Raw genomic sequence first — 20,989 nt, forward strand, 5'->3', positions numbered from 1 at the left:
TCTCTCCATGGCAGTCTGCGTGAGCATTTCAAGGGCGGAGAAGGGTAAAATAATTACCTTCTGTCACATTCTCGGAATTTTAAATGGGTAGTCAAAATACCAGATGACCAAAAGCAATGTGAACGAGATTTTTGAATGCAATATTAGACATTATACAAGAAAGGAATAATGTGTCATGGAGAACAGTGACGTAACTACAGTGGAGCGAGTAGAGCAGTTGCTCCAGGGCGCGAAAAGAAAGAATACGGAAAACTGTTCCTTATGCAATAAACGTTTGAAAACATTTCAAAAGGTGCACTATGACTATTAGCAGTTAATTGGCAACGGCCGATTCCGGGTCCGGATCCAGGAATTTTTGAAAAGGGGCGCATGTGTGAAAAATAACTTGAGATATTTTTGATATTTGGTTCGCTAACTAAAAATGTGGACTGGAGTGCTTCATAATACGTATTTATCTTCGCCATTGAGGAAAGCCATGTTGTTCATCACGAGAGAATCCAAGATTACTACGAACTGGAAAGGCATACATTACCTGGTATGAGTGGAGAACGCCGTCAGAATCTTGCTTTTGAGAGAAAATTTATAACTCTTTTTCCACAGCCTTTGAACAAAGGCTTTATTAGCGGCTAATTTATATATTTTACTCGTCTTTTTGGGTCCCCACTGGGCGATACCCGGACAATCGTCACTACAATGTGTGTATAGCTAGCTCACCCAGTGAAAGGTGTCTAGCTAGCTCACCAGTGAAAGTTTTGCATACTGAGTCATTCCAATCAACGCACTGCGCCTCCTTTCGGGTTCCATCCCTACCCGGGAATAAAACGAAAGTTGGGCCTGTTAGAAACGTAGTTGATACGTATAAAACTACCCTGTACTTCCTACTTATATGATAAATTAGGAAAAAGATAAGTAAAAACTTTAATTTTCTTAATAAAAAAGTTTTGTATACTGTTAGTATATATAACGCAGGAGCTGAAATACGTGCGACAGGGGGGGGGGGGGTATGAATAAATCGATGATCGAGCGATGCAGGACGCAGTAAAACTAGTTACGCGACTGGTCGAGAATAATAGATATTTGAACAAATGGTGGGAAAACATCTGCTGGGTTCCCTCCGCAAATGTTCCTAAGCACCTGGAAAAAGAAGAATAACCAAGGGGTTTGAAATTGAAAGACTTATACTTTTGTTGGATTAATGCAAATATCTATAAAAATGATCAGGTAGTATATGGAGTAATGCACCTTCTTCTCACGAATTGATATTAGGGTCTCAGATCTCAGGGTATATGGGTCACAGCGGGTCAGCTTAACGTAATTGATGGTTTAAGCTAATAGATATCCAAGAACTGTTGACATTTTTATAATCACACATAAAGTATTGAGGTGAAAATGAACCAAGTTTCCGCAAAACTACTCCATGTTTTACAATTTTAATTTAAGAAATATGCAATTCAACGCATTTCCCTGAAGAAATTTGTGCTTTTTATAGGTAAAAGGAACAGCGAATAGATTGTTCAGTCGCTTTAGTTCTGGAAGTTTCGATGTCCAAAATGCTCCTTGCAGTGACCATAGCATAACTGGATGACGTGTCAAAAAATCGTGGAGGTGCGGCACGTAAACAGTCATGGTTTGGCCGATGACCTGAACCTGCTTCACTACACAGTTTTAAACCATTTGGGGAAAGCTGACTACGGGAGAAGCTTGACGTTTGGGTATTATATGATCTTAGTCGGAAACATTTGCTCGATCAAATTTCTATCCGTGTATCTCTACGGAAAGGTAAGGAACTCGAACAATTTCTGAAGCGGTTAGTTACGAATAATGAAAAATAAACAATCTACGAGAACATGTACGAGAAAGATCGTAGTAGAAACGATGAGAAGTTCCGAAGTCTGTGTTAAATTCCATACTGAACCCCAGGAGGTTACTTTATGAGTGTGGCGGAATTCTAATCGGATCGTGCAAACTGGTGTGACCGAGCAGAACAGTAGATTCCATAATGTACTGTCGACAATTAGCCTGAGTGCAACTATCAGTTCAAAAGAAGTTGTCGGAACTGATCAAACGAAGGGGTCATGTACCACGCTGACAACGCCAAACAGCATATAGCGTTAACATTCCGTGAAAAATTTAAAGAACTTGGCCGGGAGGTTTTAATGAATCTATCTTATAACCTGGACGTTCCACTTCCTGATTATGATCTATTTTCATTTATGCTGACTTCAGTGAATGGTATTGTGTTTTAAAATGGCATGTGTTAGGCATTTGTCACTTTATTTTTCTTACCAGAGAACACGGGAATATGTTGTTGCCTGAGAAATGTTGTTGTCGAAGAGAGTAATGCATATGTGGTTTCATAATGTTTTGTAATCACAATAAATGTATCTTTTCAACTACCAGAATATCGAAATTACATTCTTTTTGAATAGTAATAACTTATTTATTGCTATGATATTATTTTAATATATATTTTTTTTATATTTGACCTTTTTTTATACAGAAAGATAAAAGCAGTAAATTCGGAACAGTTAGTTATAAAAGGAAAACTTCTAATAATTTTCTAGGAGGTAATGTACATCTTGTCTCAAAAAGGTTGAGCGCATTCTTTATTGCAGTTTCGAGGTAAAAATTTTCTAAGTCCAACTTCGGGTATCTTCGGAAAAAAGTAAACCAGGTTCGAAACTTAAAGCCAATCTTTGCAATCGGGAAAAAGTTTGCAGATGTGTTTTTCTTTTAAATGTAATAAGACTTGTTACCAAGTGTATAAGAAAGCAACATTGTTTGAAATACTTAACGATACAATATTAGAAACTTTGTATTACTGTCAGCACATGCTTGTTTGTCATTTTTCTCTCCATACTTAATGGAACATTTAGATACGTAAACGAATCTTTCCATATGTAAAAGAATGGTGAAAGTTAAGACACAGAACATAATTCTCGCCTGAGTACTAAAATAAAAATTCAAAGTAGAACAAAAACAGCGTTTGCACTGGAAATGAATGTGATAATTTTCTTAAATACAGCTATATATCGCTAGAAGTATTTTCCGAAAAGCGTTTGGGTTAGCTCAGTGGTAAGCCGTGGATTTCAAATCGTAAGGTTCTGAGTTCGATTCTTATTTGGGTCAGTGCTTTTTGTTTATGAAATTCTATTTTCCGCAATGCATGAAAAGTTATATAAAATAATTACATTAAAATACATAAGTTGTATATATATATAACATATAATCATTGCAGAACATAGTGATTATTATATTTAAAATATAACAGGTGTTCACAGTACGTTGGTATTCTATATGTGAATGTTAAACACAAATTAAGAAAATAATATCATCGCAATAAATAAATTATATAGTGTATTTATTTGCAGTTATTTGTCATACGGAAGTTACTTCTCAATTTTCTCATTACAGCAAGTGATTTACGCTTTCTGAAAGGTAAAGAGACTTGCGGGTATAAACAGAAATTATTATACAAACTCCAATCTTGGTAACAGATACAAAACTCACGATCCCCAAAACCATGTAAACAGGATATCTACGAACACGAAGTCATGTCGAAGAGACTTATTTATACTTTAGAAACAGGACAGAATAGGATTTCTTTCCAAAGGGTTTTAGTTCAATAATCTGCAATGCTTTTGTTGGATGTGGTCCCTTTCTCTCCGCCTCTCATATCTATCTATCTATCTATATATATATATATATATATATATATATATATATATATATTGTGTATGTATGTTCCATCATGTATACAAACTTCCTACATATAGTGCTTACAGTCTAAAAAAAGAGTACTCTCGGGGTAAGCTATTAGGAGTTGGAGGGGATATGTATAAAGTGAAAGTGATCGATATTTGTGTCGAATCCATAGTTCTCGTTGTTGCAGATATTTATAATTACAACTCCGATAGTCCGATTAAAGTCCAAATTTAACTCTCACCGTAAAGCTCCTTTGTGGTTAAGCGTATAGCGCACACGCTTTTGGCGTGGGAGACCCAGATTCGGCCCCCAGCGAGAGCTCATGTAGTTCGGATTCTACGTTAATTAGTAGGTCTACGTCTCATATAGCCTCACTGCTCAACGGAACGTTAAACTCAAAATCAACTCAATCGATTCAAAACCCATCATCATAGCGGGTGATAAAGGATGAAAAATAAAATGTCTCAAATGACTGAAATTAGTGTCAAATCCATAGTTTGAGTTCGTGATGCTATTATAATCACAATGTCATTTAATGCCATGTTTTGGCATGAGCGACTATGCCATCTGGATTTTGAATTTACAGGAGCAACATCGAAAGCGTTGCTCACACAGCTCTAAATGTTTTGATGTATGTATACGTGTATATTCCAGCGAAACTCCGGAATGTTTGGAGCAACTTTTACCTAACATGGGAGACATATTACTTTCAATCTAAGAAAAAAATATTGTGGAAGTCAGATACCTCAAGGGATGGAAGTTGGGAGGAGTGACATGTAAAAATAGTGTAAAACGACTGGTTGTAGAGTGTTATCCATTATTTTCTGAGTCGTAGAGATGAGTAGTGAGGCACTCAATGGCGTTATATCCAGATTCATCCCCGTCTTCAGAGGATGAGAGGCTTGGTCGAAATAATAGTTTTCTGGGGTCGCGAAAGCGTTTCTAATAACTTTGGAATGTAGTTTGTACTAACGCCAAGATGGGCTTTTTAATCGTATCAATTTCTCGCCTTAAGAAGAAATTACCATCTCAACTAGTATATGTATCAAGCTAGCCTTCGCAATCGAGAAAAAATTGTGTAGATATGTTTCGTCTTTTAAATGATATACTACATGTTAAAATCAGAGATTGAGTGGGTCAAATGGGTCAAAATCTGTGAGTGGGTCAGTGGATCGCAGGTCAACAATTCGTGACCCACTGCGAAACACCACTCACCGCGACTCACACTGGCCCATTGACCCACCGACCCATTCTGCTCAGTGCCTTCTAGATAGCATTTTCTAAACACTGGTAGGTTTGTCTACGTTTTACTTTCAAGATTTCCATTTTTCTTCTTTTTTTTTTTCATTTGGTTGTAATGAAGAAAGAAGTTCAGGCTCTTTTGGATTTTAATATTTCCAATTGTAGCAATGGCAATAGGACTTACTACTTGACTTTTGAGATGCAGGCTGAGAGTTTTTAGAGGAGCTAACTACTAAAAAAAATTGGTTTATTACAAATATAACCTCTTTAGTCAGCAGAGAGAATGGCATGCATCATGGATCAAAGTTAATGACGATGTATTTTAGTGGGTCGGAGTTGGTCACAATGGTTCAGAGTTGTTTATTGTTGGTGGTGGGTAAGAGTGGGTCATAATGGGTGAATGGGTCACGTTGTGTGTTTAGTCATTCTGGGTTTTGGTGGGTCGTGGGTCACGATGTGTGGTGGGTCAGTATGATGCGGATCAAGGTTTCATTGACCCACACCATCTCTGGTCAACATTGCACTAAAGAGGAGAGGCTCCGAAGGTGCGCGTCGGCGATTTTCTCAAATTTTGCACATAGTACCCCACCAGAAAGTAATAAATCTCGAAACGGTTCACAGTACGAGAACTCGAGATAGAGGGATTTGTTTGATTGGCTAAATTAAGACCTCAATAATTTATTCTTCTACAAGCGGGAATTTCTTCATCGTTTCCTTAGCGAAGTCAGAAGAATACGCTGCAAGTAGACTAAAGGTTGAAGGTTCGCGCCCACCTTGGGATACTTGCTTTTCTTTCCTAGTGTTTTTTACACTCACCTGAATATAAACAAATCAGGCATATAGGCAATTTAACATATTTTGGGGGAGGAATTTTGTGGTTGGTTGGCGTTTCGTCGAGTCTGCCGCTGGTAGTATAATTTTCAAAACGGAAGTGGGGCCACCATGGATCGTAGCTGTGGGATCACAAACTTTTGGTGAAAGGACGCCAGTTGCGCATCGGTGGTCCACTGATGCTTACGGCATGGGTGCTTGTATCTCAAAACTAAGAGAATAAAGAAGCATGGTATCCATGAGTTCCGTTGGCACTAATAAAAGTCTGAAACTATGAAACAGATGTCAAAACCGAAAAACACGTATTTTATGATTTCAAAGGTACCCCGTGTCGAGGAAAAAGATTTGCCCCAAGGTTCCCCGGAGGGTCTCAGGAGGGGTGCAACTCAAAATTTGAAAATGGCAAGGGGAACCAAGTAGTATGTCATTTAAAAGTATTGCTAAAATTTAAAAAAAAAAAAAAAAAAAAAAAAAAGATAAGAGACTCGAGTCTTTATGCTAACTTGTGCAAAATAGCGAGCGTTCAAGATGGTAATAAATCCTTCATTGAAAACTCCGTGACCACCTCTAGAAATGTGAAACTGTGAAACTACCCAGAAGAGGTAAACACTTGTCTTAACATTGCAAAAGTACAATGTACCAAGGTAAAACAAGAAGTGCCCCATTATGGGTTTATTACATCACTAATATTAAATACTACGTTCCACGATTGTGTCTTTAAAAGACAGAATGATTGTGAACTATGAAATTAATGATAGAAACAGAATGGACCCACCACTAACTATGAACCACTCTGAACCATTGTGACCAACTGATATCCACCAAAACTCATCGTCATCAAATCTGACCCATGATCCACGTCCTTCTCTCCATTGACTAAAGAGGTTACACTTGAAATAAAACAAGACTGTGAAATTATCACTTATCGGAGTTTGAATTCCTACCGTCAATCGCTCAAGCACCGCTCTGTTACAATACCGGTGGATCTGACCTTGGTATACAATGGTAAAGTGTTTCTCAAAGTCCAAATTAAGGTGAATGTAAATTTATCTTATATAATTATTTCTTTGTTGGCCTACAGATACATTTCAGTAGAAAACAGGATAAAATTTGAAAGTGTCAAATCAAGATAAAGTAGACCAAAGTAAAAAAAGAAAAAACTACCTTTCCCTATAATTAAACATGCCTTACTAGTTTAAAATGCCCATGTAATTAAGCTTGGAATACAAATTTTATGTCCATTTTTTTTCAGAACTTTATAGCTTGATTGCCTTATGCTCTGAACGCTCCAAATATTAAACATCAGCTTCAGCAATTATTATAATAGAAAGCAGTGGGTATAAAATGCGAAGGACTGTAGTTTTCATTGCTCAATTTGTTTCTCAACTAATATCAATCGTTTTCGATTATTTTTACAAATCAAACCACTACAAATTTCCAATATATAGAAAATCCCCCCCCCCCCCCGCTCATAAAAGACATTTTTAAAAATGCCAGGACGGTTCTGTTTATTTTTAATAAAGAGTTATATCCTGAATTTCAGCTCTCTAAGTTGAACGGCTTGTAAGATACTCAACTTTTCGCAAAAAATCGGACCCCTACTCCCCCCTAAGGACATGTGTTATACTGAAAGTGGTACGCGTATGATAACATCCCAGTTGGGCTTGGGACATGATTATATACCAAATGTCATTTCATTTAACTTTACAATTTGACCGTGATGATCACGCAGACATAGTTACTTTCAATTTTTTATACTAGGTGTAATAATTTGTATATTACAGGTGATTCAAAATTTTTTACATCAGTTAGCTCCTCTAAAACCTCACAAGCTGTATCTCAAACTCGAACTCCTATTGCTATTGCCACTTGCAGTTGCAAATATCAAATCCCAAAGTGCCTGAACTTTTTGCATTAGCAACAAATGAAAAAAGAAGAAAAATGAAGATCTCTAAAGTAAAACGTAGACAAGGTCACCAGTGTGCAGAAGATGCTGTCTACAATGCGCTGAACAGAATGGGTCGGTGTGTGCTGGGGAGTCGTTTCGTCCAAAGATATTTGGTCCAAAGGACATTTCGTCCAAATCACAGTTGATCCAAAGGAGATTTCATCCAAAAGACATTTGGTCCAAAGGATATTTCGTCCAAAAGACAATTCGCCCAAAGGGCATTTCATCCAGAAGACATTTGGTCCAAAGGACATTTCGTCCAAAAGACAATTGGTCCAAGGGACACTTCGTCCAGGGATGTTTTGTTCAAAGCACATTTCGTCCAAAGAACATTTGGTCCGGTAACACTTGTTGGTCCGGGGTTTGTTTTTATTAGTAGAGTAAAAGTGATACATATAACATTATGACTCACAAGTAATACTTCCCAAGTGTAACACTCCAATTTTGATAAAGTTTGGCAAGTAGATACTACACATAAAATAAACGAATGCATGTTTTTTTTTTTCTGCTGAAAAAATGGTTTTAGGATTGCAAAAGCCCCCACTCAAAATTTTGAAAGTTGACGCCCGAAAGACAAGAGGAAGTGGACCGAAGTGAACGAAATTGTGGACAGATATTGCAGGCGTAAAATAAGGAAATACATGTTCCGTATTTTCCTGGAAAAATGGTTACGTGGGGCACGGACCCCTCCAAATCTTTGATCACGAAATTTCAAAAGTGCTAATAACAGTATGCCAGAACTGCTTAAAGGACATGAAGAATTGGAGCGACACATTGTGTAGGAACAATACACAAAAAATAAACGAATACGGGTATATTTTTTGCGGAAAAACAGTTTTAAGGGACAAAATCCCCCACCCAAAATTTTGAAATTTGAGGCCTAAAAGGCAAGAAGTGGTGCACAGAATTGAATGAAACTGTGCACAGAAATTGTACACGTAAATTGAGGTAATTGAGTTTCGTATTTTCCTGAAAAAAAAAAAAAAAAAAGCGGTTCCGTATATCGCGGACCTTTTAAACCGTTGATTACGAAATGTCAAAAGTGCAAATAATTGTACGTCAGAAGTTCTTAAAGAGTATGGAGAATTGCAACGAAACTTCGTAATTCGCAAAACAATAAACGAAATGTGTTTTAATTTGTGCGGAAAAACAGTGTTGGGGCCTAGGCCTTTTCCGAAAAAAAGTAAATATTACCGTAATAGCGCAGGAAGTAGTGGACAAAAGCAAATGAAATTGTGGGTAGATATTTTAGTACCCTATGTAAAACAAGGCCTTTCGTGTTTCTCAAGTGTCCCTATCCGTTTTGCTTCAAATTTGGCACATCAACAGCAAACGGGAAATTAATCGACACGTGTTTTTGTTTATGCGGAAAAACATTGTAAGGGTTAAAGGTGTCTCCTGAAATGCTATAAAATACACTATACTGTTTGTGCTTGTTGTTGGTCTGCCAAATTTGAAGAAATCGGATGGAGACACTTGTGAAACAAGAAAGGGCTTATTTTAAGTATCCAATATCTACATACCCGGCGGGAACTCATGTGGTTCGGATTCCACGTTAATCAGTAGGTCCACGTCTGATATAGCCTCGCTGCTGAACGGGACGTAAAACTCAAAGTCAACTCAACTCCAATATCTACATACAATTTCATTCGCTTCGGTCCACACCTTCCGCCACTCAACGCCTCGGTCCGCTCAACAGTTTTTTCTTTTCAAGAAAGAAAAGAAGTGTTACTTGTCAGAAGCTTCTTATTTCTAAAGGAAATTTCGAAATAGAGATTTATTCCGCAATTTTCATTTCGATAGAACAAATATATATGCTGAGATATTCAGAAAAACGTAAACGCCTAAAAACTAAATGTACATCTTTCTTTGCTTTCATTAATAATTATACAAAATTACTACAGTTTTAGCTTCGCAGAAATACAGTTGTAGCTTCGTTGATTAAGGAATTCACCTCCTTCCGAAATGATAAACAACCCTTTGAAGAGCAAACTCCCTTTCCATTTGAGGACGACATTGCCTCCGCATGTTCATATGAGTCTTGTATTTGGTTTGAGACTTTGCAGTGCATATCTTGAAGGTACTGTACTGTACTGTACCGAGAAAACTAATGTGAAGGCGAAAGTATGTACTGTATTTGCATGAGGAGTAACATATTTTTCACTTTTCTAACACAAGGGTTTGAATATCTAATATGTAACTTACTCAAATTTAAACTCCATTAATTTTAGTTACCGGTATTTATTTTAGAACTATTTCATTCACAACATGAAAATTTTAGATGTCATGTTAGCAGTTATTACAGCAACATACTTCACACTGCAACATTTCCCTCATTCCTATTGTTCGGCCATTTTGTTTTCAGGCGTTTACGTTTTTCTGAATAGCTCGGCATATATTTGTCCTATCGAAATGAAAATTGCGGAATAAATCTCTATTTCAAATTTCCTTTAGAAGTAAGAAGCCACTGAGTCATAATGTTATATGCATCACTTTTACTATTCTAATAGAGAAAAACCCCATACCCCCAAGCGTTACCGGACCAAATGTTCTTTGGACGAAATGTGCTTTGAACTAAACATCCCTGGACGAAATGTTGATTGGACAAATTGTTTTTTGGACGAAATGTCGTTTGAACCAAATGTCTTCTGGAACGAAATGTCGTTTGAACCAAATGTCTTTTGGACGAAATGTCGTTTGAACCAAATGTCTTTTGGACGAAATGTCCTTTGGACCAATTGTATTTTGGACGAAATGTCCTTTGGACCAATTCCCCTTTGGACCAATTGCCTTTTGGACGAATTGTCCTTTGGACCAAATGTCTTTGGATTAAATGTCTCTGGACGAAATGTTCTTTGGACGAAAAGGATGGTCACCCGGCGGGTCAGTGTGAGTTACGGTGATTGGTGTTTCGCAGTAGGTCACGTCCTTTTGACCCACGATCCACTGACCCATTTCACCCACTACCCATTGATCCACTCCATCTTTGATTTTAACATTTCTTATTTCATTTAAAGGACGAAACATACATCCACACAATTTTTTCGTCGATTGCGAAGGTTGGCTTAATAACATAGTTGAACTGGTAATTTCTCCTAAAGATGAGAAATTGATATGATTAAAAAGCCCATCTTCAAGTGGGTACAAATTACCTTCCAAAGTTTTTAGAAACGCTTTGTCACCCCGAAAACTATGAATTCGACAAATATTTAAGTAATTTTTGACATTTTATTTTTAGCTCTCCTAGGCCATCATTCTGTGAAGATGGGGATGAATTTGAATGTAAACTCCATTGGAGTCATCACTACCCATCTCAATGACGGAGAAAATTGTGGATAAAACACGAAGATCAGTCGGTTTACATTATTTTACATGTCACACCTCCCAACTTCCATAACTTCATACTACTACAATATTTTCTTTTTAGATTGAAAGTAATATGTCCCCAAAGTTTGATAAAGCTTCTCCCAGACATTCTAGAAACACGCTGGAATATTCATTTATACAGAAACATTAAAATACTTAGGGCTGTGCGAGCAATGCCTTCGATGCTGCCCCTGTAAATTCAAAATCCAGCTGACATGTTCGTTCAGAAGTGTTGCTATTTATCTCGGTGATAACGAAGCTATGGACTCTACACTAATATCGGTCGTTTTGAATATTTCTATACGTTACTCGACTCTCGACTCTCCTTATTAGATGTGTTAGGGGATTTTACTTCTACTGGAAGTTGAACTTAAACTTATAGATCATCAGAACTGCTAACAATGAACTTGGGGACCACGAAAGATATGGGTTTGATACTAACATTGGTCATTTTCAATTACTTCTACATGTCAAAAATTTCACACACTGCTTCAGGGTGTTAATGGGGCCTTTATCTAAGCGACCACCAAAATTATAGATTCGACACTTTTCTTTTTATAATTTTGATGTCAGCCCCTTTCATTCCTCATAGGACAGCTGGAGGTCCTAGCAGTGGCAAAGTCTTATGACATGCGAACACATTATTTAAAAATGTACAACCTTTAAAGTATTTATAGGACTTGTTGGGGAGAATGTTCAAACACAAAATTTTGACTAAAAGACCTCACCTTTTAACAGTATGTACTGAATTGCTGGCATTATATAGGCTACATAGAGAAGATTTGTGTCATCTACGTGTAAGAAATTATTTAGCACAAACATACAGTCTTATTCTGTTCGCACATTTCCTTTATCACAACATTCTTCATTATATTTCTCAATCTTCCAGTACTGTCGCTTGGATTTCCCGCGAATGAACGTAAGCCGCTCTGCTGGAGATGTCATCTCTGGGATCTGGGACACCAATTACCGTCTGCAGTTCATGAAGGGATGCTCGAAAGTTGTTCGTAAAAATGCCATTGCGTGGCTGTGGGCTGTGTGGCGTCATGATGCTAGAACCCAACTTCTGGTTGATCTCCACTCCAGGGTGACAAAAACAAAGCATCGGGAACTATGGAATTTGTGTCTTTTAATATATTACCATTTTGCCATCTTCAATGAAGTGAGACCTAGCCATTCTCGGGAACCTAACGTCACATCGTCAACGTCCAATTATTTATAATGGTGTATGAGAATTTGAATAGATCAGTGTCATGTTATAATAATTAAATTTAGGAATATTTATACTTAAAACCGTGTAATAGACACTGGAAGATAGTCTGCGGATTTTAATACAACAAAACCTACGCTTCTGTTTATTTACATGTCAATGTATGTGGAGGTGAGTTCCTTCACTCACGATCAAATTGCCAATAAGATGTGCGTTCTCGGGAAACAGCTCTTGAATGCACATAGCAAATCTGAGGTGTTTCTAGTAATCTGTTTCTTGCACGTATTACACTTTTAGGGATACGTATGCAAGTGATGTTCTAAAGTGCGACGCAATCTCGTTCGACGTAATATTAGGTGACCAGCCTGTCTTCTTGTGGAGATCTCTGGTGTTTCTTCGACACTCCTGCGCATCTTTTCAGTTCCTTCCTGTGTTCGGACCGAACATAACAAATGAGCCACAGCGCCATGCTCTTTAGAATTAAACGAAATATTTCAGTTTAAGGTCCCACGATTCTGCCCATTTCGGCTAAGGCAGACGATGATTAAGGCAAGTGAATGATAATGCATTCCTAAAATGAAAACATGGGAATAAACGGGAATACCACGAGAAAACCCACGGACATTAGATTCTACACTATAAACTTACTTGCCCAGGGATCGAATCAAATGTCCCATGTACCACCATTGAGCCACTGTGCTCCCTGCTTTTCAAAATGTCCAATCAAGCAACAATTCATTGATTTAGAAAGTGCATTTTTGTTACGAAACTGGCGGCGATATGCTTTTTGTCTCATGGCAATTGAGCTATAGTTTTCAAAATAAAGTACTCTCAATTGTTGCTCAGCTGAAATTTTCTATATTGCACTTTCTGCACGTTATTTTCGTGCAATTTTATGATAGTTGCAAAGCTTGTTCGCCTCCTACTACGGTGGTGACAACAAGCAGTCACATCAATTTTATTGTAATGAGGAAATTCCAGTTTGTGAATTTCGACTCGCCTTGCTGAAGTTAATACCAAATTTTCTTTTTATGTAGATTCAAATCTTAAAGACGATTAAATGTGTTAACGTTGAACTTACTTTTCTTTGCGTATGTATTCATATTACATAACCCTGATAATACTTTATTATTATTTACCTGATTCATTCAACTTTACAGTGGTGGATGTTACTTTCTGCGCTTTTTTTAAAAAAAGGAATATTTTTTTTAAAAAATTAATTAGCATACTTCTATTTACAGGAGGAATTGATGCAAAAGATAACTGACTTCATATCTAATGTAAGTATTTATAGTTCATACATTATCGATAATGTAGTTTTGTTTGTATATTTTGTGCTGTTATGTATAGTATGTATATTTGCATTTATTGCATTCTCATGTGCATGAGTTCCTTCACTCCATAAATGATATACAGCTGGCACTGTTTGGGCAGTGTGAAAGTACGTTTACTGCCCAAAGTAAAATATTGTGCCTTATAGTACAGACGACATATGGTAATGCGAAAGATCATACATAGTGATATCTTGATCTTCGTTGACCACTTATACTGAGAATTTTGCTTTTATTATAATTTATAAGGCATATACAAGACTAGAGTAATACTATTTGTGGCGAGCAGGCGGTATGCGTTTGCGTAGACCGGCACCCACACAGGAGAGTTTAGTAATTAACCAAAATACTCCTAATTGGTCAACAAAGTTTCTGCAAAATCAACAATTATAACTCGAGCGGCAAAGTTATACTGGAACCGGAACTCAGCTAACAACCAATCTGAAGATTCTAGCTTTTATAAGGCAGCGATGGCCTCGGCCAAGACTTAACTTCTAATTAGTGAACGGTGGAATAGTTATCTCGACGAAAAGTTGATAATTACCAAATCTTTGGGATATCACTTGAAAGCAAAATTCAAATAAAGTTCCTTGCAGTAAGCCTGCAGTTTATTGGTCCTAATGTTATTACAAGTCCACGAGCTTGGGGCGCTAAGTGTGACTATGTGTTGATAGTAAGAGTATAACTTACGTGACAGGTTCCAATCGATAAATAATAGCACAGAGAAAAACTCACAAATAAAATAAAACTTCACTAGACTGGGAGGGCACGAGTCAGTCCTAGTAGAACGATAGGTGCACCGGTGTAACTATTTGATCGTATAAGTATGCTTTAGGCCAGGTAGGCAATGAACCTAGAGTCTGTCAAAGCACACATCAAGTAGGGGAGTGACAGAACTTCGACCGTAAACTTCCTAAGCTTGCCAGCAGTTTCTGGGCGCACAGGTCCCGGCTGGAGCTAGCTTTCAGAAGTAGACTGCCAAGTTCGAAGGAGGTAACTTTGACCGTCAGTTTCCTAAGCCGACCAGCAATTATGGGCAGACTCCTGGCTGTCGTCAAGCTTTCAGAAACAGAGTGCCAAGTTAGCCACTAGGATAAGGTATGGATGGTAACCAAGAGAGGAGGGAGGCCTCCGGAGAATCCGAAAGAGTAAGAGGCAGAGTGACGGCTAGGACAACTAGGAGCTTACTCGAAAATCCTGATCTAAGTCGTGCCTAAGACATTGCGGACTCCGTCTAGATAGCACGACTTTGAGGGGTCAGGATAGGGGACGTTGTCCGACGATCGAGCCAAAAACACGAGCTTTTAACGGGCTTGATCGGCTTTGAGCACGGCGCAAATTTACGTGTCGGGTGCATGATTGTGGCTTGTGCTGACATTGCACTCGGACCATGAGGTTAGAGGTTGGACATGCGTGGTAGTCCGAAAGTTCCCTGGGGAGGAACCCAAGAGTAGCCAGCAGCCTGAAAAGGAAGCTGATTGGTGTGCGCACGACACTAAGGGCAAAGTCAGCTGAGAAAAGTGCTTCCCCGTGGGCGGAGAGAATAGCGGTACTTGGATGTGTTATCCTAAAACTGGAAGAGTGGTATACATCGAGATATACAATATTCATACATTGAATCACTTAAAATATAAAACATAAAAGGTTTTAAATACTAAAGAACGAAGATTTTATATATGTTTGAACCAAGGATCTTCTTACTGTAATTTATCTTTAGACCCTTCTGTAATTTATCTTTAAACAGAAAAGAATCTTCTTTTTAGAAACAAAAACGAAAAGATTTTAAAAATACAAATTATATGGACTTGGTTAAAAGTCTTCTACCACTAATAATAATAATAATAATAATAATAATATAACTAATACAAAGACTACATGTATGTCAGACACAGAGCCAGACATCTCCCTGTTACAGATGGAATGTTATAATCTACCAGATGGTTGACCCCGGAGGTCAAGCAGGGGGAGCTGATATGCAAGGAACGGGAAGACGAAAAGTCTTTCGTTCTAACTAAGAGAAAATAACACTCAACACGAATTTGTATTTTGAAAGAAGTAAATGAAATACGAATTCTGTTCCAGTTTAAAAAATGCAAAAAAAAAAAAAAAAAAAAAAAAAAAAAAAGAAAGAAAAGAAAAGAAAGAAAGAAAAAATAAAGCAAAAAAGAATTTGCGAATCTGCGTACACTACATATTATTCACAAAGTTGGTATTTATGTGGAAGAATGTGCAAAAAATGAAACGAAGCTCTTATAAACAGCTTTTGTGTGTATATATACGGAAACTATATAAATATACTGGACATAACTTGGTGGCAACATGAAAGATGTGTGAGATGGTAACACTGAGGATGTGAGTGAAGCGCCTCGTCGTTCCTAGTGCTGTGTTAGGTAATCTTTTGTAGTACGACGGGTGGTATAGGACAAAGGAAGAATGGGGTGTGATGCAAGTGGTAGATGGTGGTAAAGATAGACATTCCGAATCCTGTTTGAATCGAGAAAGTTTAGGTAGGTTTTATGTGGTGCAACAATCTATTGCGTTGATAACAACAGGATTCAGGGCCTGCTGAATTCATGGCAGAGCTAATCTGCAACGAGAGATAGTGGATAGATCAGAGAAGTGACATGGAGTAATCAACGATTGAAGAACATCGTTACCAAAGGTCATACTGCGAATGCAAAAAAGTGACTAGGGTATTCAGTATTCTACAAGAACAATCTGTTGTAAGACACTTCGTTGTATTTTATATGACAAGTCGGAGTCATGTTAGAATTTTCAAACTACTGGTTAGCGCCAACACCACTATAGTGCGAGGAAAATGATGCCTAGAATATGAAAAGTGAACATCGAATAATGGAATACATGTAATATATCCGGTAACATACCGATTTACTATATGATTTCGAACGCCGAGCTTTGCTTACGTGTTTTGAAGCCCGAAGAAGCTTATGCTCAGAACTTCCTGTTCCGTACTGTGAAACAGCGTCGGCTGTCTGTTGCTGCGGACCGCAATTTGGTTGTGTTCCGTAGGTTCTGCGATTACAGTCACTTGATATATTCCTGCCAGTGATCATGTCAAAATTGTGGGTGGCCACGTCCATTTTATGATCCAGACTTTTTATTCCATACACAGTGCGGAAGTTGTTGGGATGTGGTTTCTTCAGTATCGAGATAAAATAAAACACTTCTTTCTACTCGTTTGGTACCAAGACCTTCGACACTATTTGACAGCTACAATGAATTATGTAGTTTAAGATTCAGAGCAGGTATCCTCTGCGTTCTCGCTGATGAAACTGTGCTGCATTCAATTAGGAATTGTATAATATTCCTTTGGAAATTTATTTGTTTATGTGCCTTGAATACATGACGAGTTAATCGTGTTCTGTAGGCTGACAGCGTGCCCACGCTATATTAATGAAAACACGCATTTCATGTGTTTCCATTACTTTGATAACATATACCTATCTTAACTTAAAATATTAAAAAATGCTCAGCGTGCTAGTTGGTTAATTCTTGTTTCGATAGTTATGAAGAAATATATGAGCATAGGTTCGAATGAGGCTAAGGACGAGCACACTCCTTTCTTCACATAGTAAAACATACTGTGTAATTTAATAAAGCAATATACATGTATGAACTTTGAAGCGTTTTCTTTTAAATTGTGCGTTGGGACCATTTATCTTGATACACCCTTGAAGCTTCTAACTAATATTAAACGCTGAAATTTTATACTTTTTGTCAGAAACACCTAGCCTGCCTTCCAGAGTGTTAAGTCCTAGGAAATTCCCTAGATTCTTATGAATTTATTTTCTGTTGCTATTTTTCCTTACATTTTTGCCACAGTCAGGGGTAGAAATTGAACAATAAGATTACAATATGTATGCGAAAATTTAGTTGTAAACGAACAAAATAGTTACAATAAGGAAATTACGGTAATTTTAAGTAGGAAAATTGATATATGTCTTAAATCTAGAGCGAATAAAAAATCGATGGAAGTAGGCGAAATATAATAACTACAAATAGACTGCAGTGATTAAATATCTGCTTCTCAGGATTTGCTAATTGTCTCACTTCCAATTGGAATGACCCCAAAATATATTTTTGTCCAGTTATCTTCTTTCGACTCAAAATTGAGGAGTAATCTATTAAAAAAAAAAATCATTGAAATGAGCAGGGTAAAAGTAATATTAGTTGAAAACTTTCTACTATATTCTGGCATAAGATGTGATTCATTCGACTCTCCTTTTGCATAAGAGGTTTGCATGAAACCACATTTACTTGCAATGTTAATATTACAACCTAGCAGAAAGTAAACCAAACCTGAATAACTTTTGCTGCGCATAAAGCATTATCTTTCATTGTTTCTTTGTTTCAAAATGCTCTCTTAAAACGATAGTTGTTTCTGGAAAACTAACTTTTGGAATTTACTTTCTGTAAAATCCTTCAGCTAGTAACTCTGTGATAGCATTCAAAATAGACACAAGTAACAACGAAATGGTTGGATATTTGTATAAAGATAACTAATTTTAAAAATTCTTCTCATCGTTTACGTATATCTTTGGTGCATGAGATTCTTGGACTTTGTTATGGTCAAACATGGCAAATGTGGGTATAATTTGAGTTCTGTTATTCCTTCTCCGTTCTTCATTCTATCATTGTCGTCCTTTATCACCGTCTCCTTTAGCCTCGATGCGTGATCGTGGGACCTTAATGTAAACAAAAATGTTCATCTATTTATAAGTGAACGGCAACAGAAAAACTATTTTAAGCAAAATTTCATTGGAGCATACATTTTCCCAGAAATAGGAATTATAATTTATTTAAAAAATGCAAGAGTAATGCTGATGTCTCATTATGTTGAAATAACCCATATGCATTTTAAATTAAAAATACCCGATTGCTGAAAGAACGATGCGATTCTTCTAATAGGATTACTTCTTAGAATTTCCGTAGCTTATTTTTATGTATATGTACGTAACTTAATAATGCACGTATATGTACGTAACTTAGCACTTAATAATGATCCCATTGTGTCGAGAAAAGTAAATTTTTTGCTTTTGTTTCTTCCTTCTTTTCTTGCTTAAGCTGGACCAATGTTAAAGTCCACAATGACATTCTTGTTTACCTTAACAGTTATCTTTGTTCTATCATCTGAGACATATATCTACTTGTTTCGTGTATATTGCACATCTTATTGGAATGCTTGTTGCTGTAAAAACGCTGAATATAATTTTCAACCAACCCTGTTATCATTTTTGGTTATATCATTTTTCAGGCCCCCACAAATGACCAGCTTTTAAAACATCATAGTAAAATTATCTCGCTTCATTCATTTAAAAGTAACAAAGTTTATTGACAATTAATAATTTATGGTAAAATAGTATGGAGAAATATTGCTTTTCCATACCGATCGAAAAATAGTATAGTATGTCTTCCTTATACCGATCGAAAAATAGGATACTTTTTGTGACAGCAGATTACACAATTTACTGCGATTTAGATTAACAGTTTGAAAACAAACGTTTTAACAAGGTACTACAAATACAGCCATAAAACAAAGATACTAAACTGATTTGTAAGTACAGTATATTTTATATGCTTATAAAAAAGACATAGAGGATGGAAAATTTGGTGAGAAACAATGCTTTTATTCAATTTGGATTTCATTCACTCTCTCTTAATTTTTACTCAGTGTAATAAAATAATTATGTTTTTTTTTTAGTTACGAATAATAAATATTTTTGTCAAGAAACCGTAAAGAAATTAAGTGAAATTTCAAAGAAAATCAATCTTGTGTAGATAGGTTCTGTATACAAGGACTTTAATTTAAATAAAAAGGTAACCAAGAAAAGTTTTGTTGCTTTTTCACTCACCACCTTTGAACATCGATATGTCACCTAACCTGGAAGATCAAAAATAGTCCCCATCAGCATCGACGTCCTTCTGAAAACGTTCTTGAAGGCCATGCAATCCATCGCGGTAGAACTTAGTGGGCCGTGAAACGAAGAAAGTATCAGGTGCATTTTGGACTTTTACTAGGGATTTGAACTGGCGTCCTCTAAAGTGATTGTCCAAAGAATGGAACAGGTCATAATCGAATGGCGCAATAGTCGGGAAATATATTGGTTGCAATATTGTTTCCCATCCAAGGCGGAGAATGGTGTCCTGAGTCATCCTAAGCACGTGAGATTTAGCGTTGTCCCGTAAACGACGACCCATTTGCAATTCAGAAGTGCTGGCTCCAGAGTTTTGAGTTTTTGTTGAGCACAGCTCAACAGCTGACACTACACAGTTGCGTTGATACTCTGACCTGCTGGTAGCAGTCCCGATGCACGATGCACCAAACACATAGAAGGACCTTCTTCTGGTACAGTGCTGGTTGCTGCTGTTTTGAAATCTGTTCATGGGATGCTAACCAATGATGACGGCGCCGTGGAGTTTCGTATAGGACACACCTATCACATTTCATCGCCCTGTCCAGAAATGGCTCCGAAACAGTAAATAAACACAGGCGTCTGCCGCGTTGCCTTCTGGCCCGGAGTCAAAATATGAGACACCCATCGACCCAACTTGTAGTGCTTCACAAGTTGATGGATGTGCTGCCGAATGGTTTCACCATATACTGAATTGTAGTCCCAGTTCCTCTTTGTATTATCTGTCAGGAAAGTAAATGTACACCTATTTTTCGAGTCTGGCATTCCTGCGCTCCATCCGTGGAGAGTATGAGAATTAAATGAATCAAATACTTACTGAGGGACAAAAAGAAAAGTTTTATCTGAATAAGACATTGCAAAGGGGCACAAGCTCTGAATACGAATAGTGCATAGTGTAAATAAAGGACGACACCGAAAGAGAAAGCCAGAAACAGCTGTTTAACTTAGAAAAAAGAGTAAAAATTGTCGAAGTGGGAACATAAAACACAAATACAACAAATACGCCGACAACTCAACGTTCACCATGCCATGATCTTGGTGTAGTGGTTAAGGTGCTGGATTACAAATGGAAAGGTCGCCAGTTCGGATCCCGGTCAAGGACATTTTTAAAAATTTTTGTTGATAATACATACAGCTCATGAGAGGGTAAAAGAGGTCGTATTTAGTTTTTCGTAGCAATTATTATTGGTAATGTTTAGTACTGATAATACTTTTTGTCTTTGCGTATTGCTTTTATTCTTTTCTTCATTTCGAAAGAGAATATCCGAATAAATGCCACCAAAATTTCTCTTATTTTGAATTCCCGGCGATAGCTCATGTGGTTCGGATTCCAAATTAATCAGTAGGTCCACGTCTCATATAGCCTCGCTGCTGAACGGGACGCTAAACTAAAAAATCAACTCAATTCTCTTATTTTTAATGT

General features: G+C 37.2%; 1 protein-coding gene across 8 annotated transcripts in view; it reads left to right on the forward strand.

The window, feature by feature from the left end:
• Positions 1 to 20,989, forward strand: part of LOC145686323 (U2 small nuclear ribonucleoprotein auxiliary factor 35 kDa subunit-related protein 2-like) — a 497,978-nt gene that overhangs the window by 259,161 nt on the left and 217,828 nt on the right. For 7 of the 8 annotated variants that reach the window (XM_081759529.1, XM_081759531.1, XM_081759528.1 and 4 more), the window contains one exon: positions 13,544 to 13,582. The exons of the other annotated variant lie outside the window; for it this stretch is intronic. In XM_081759529.1, the coding sequence (XP_081615655.1) occupies positions 13,544 to 13,582 (39 nt within the window). The remainder of the gene's footprint in view (positions 1 to 13,543; positions 13,583 to 20,989) is intronic. 8 annotated transcript variants of the gene reach the window in all.

The sequence above is a fragment of the Thermobia domestica genome, chromosome 5 (assembly GCF_964235325.1).
Source record: "Thermobia domestica chromosome 5, izTheDome1.hap1.1, whole genome shotgun sequence".
Lineage (NCBI taxonomy): Eukaryota > Metazoa > Arthropoda > Insecta > Zygentoma > Lepismatidae > Thermobia > Thermobia domestica.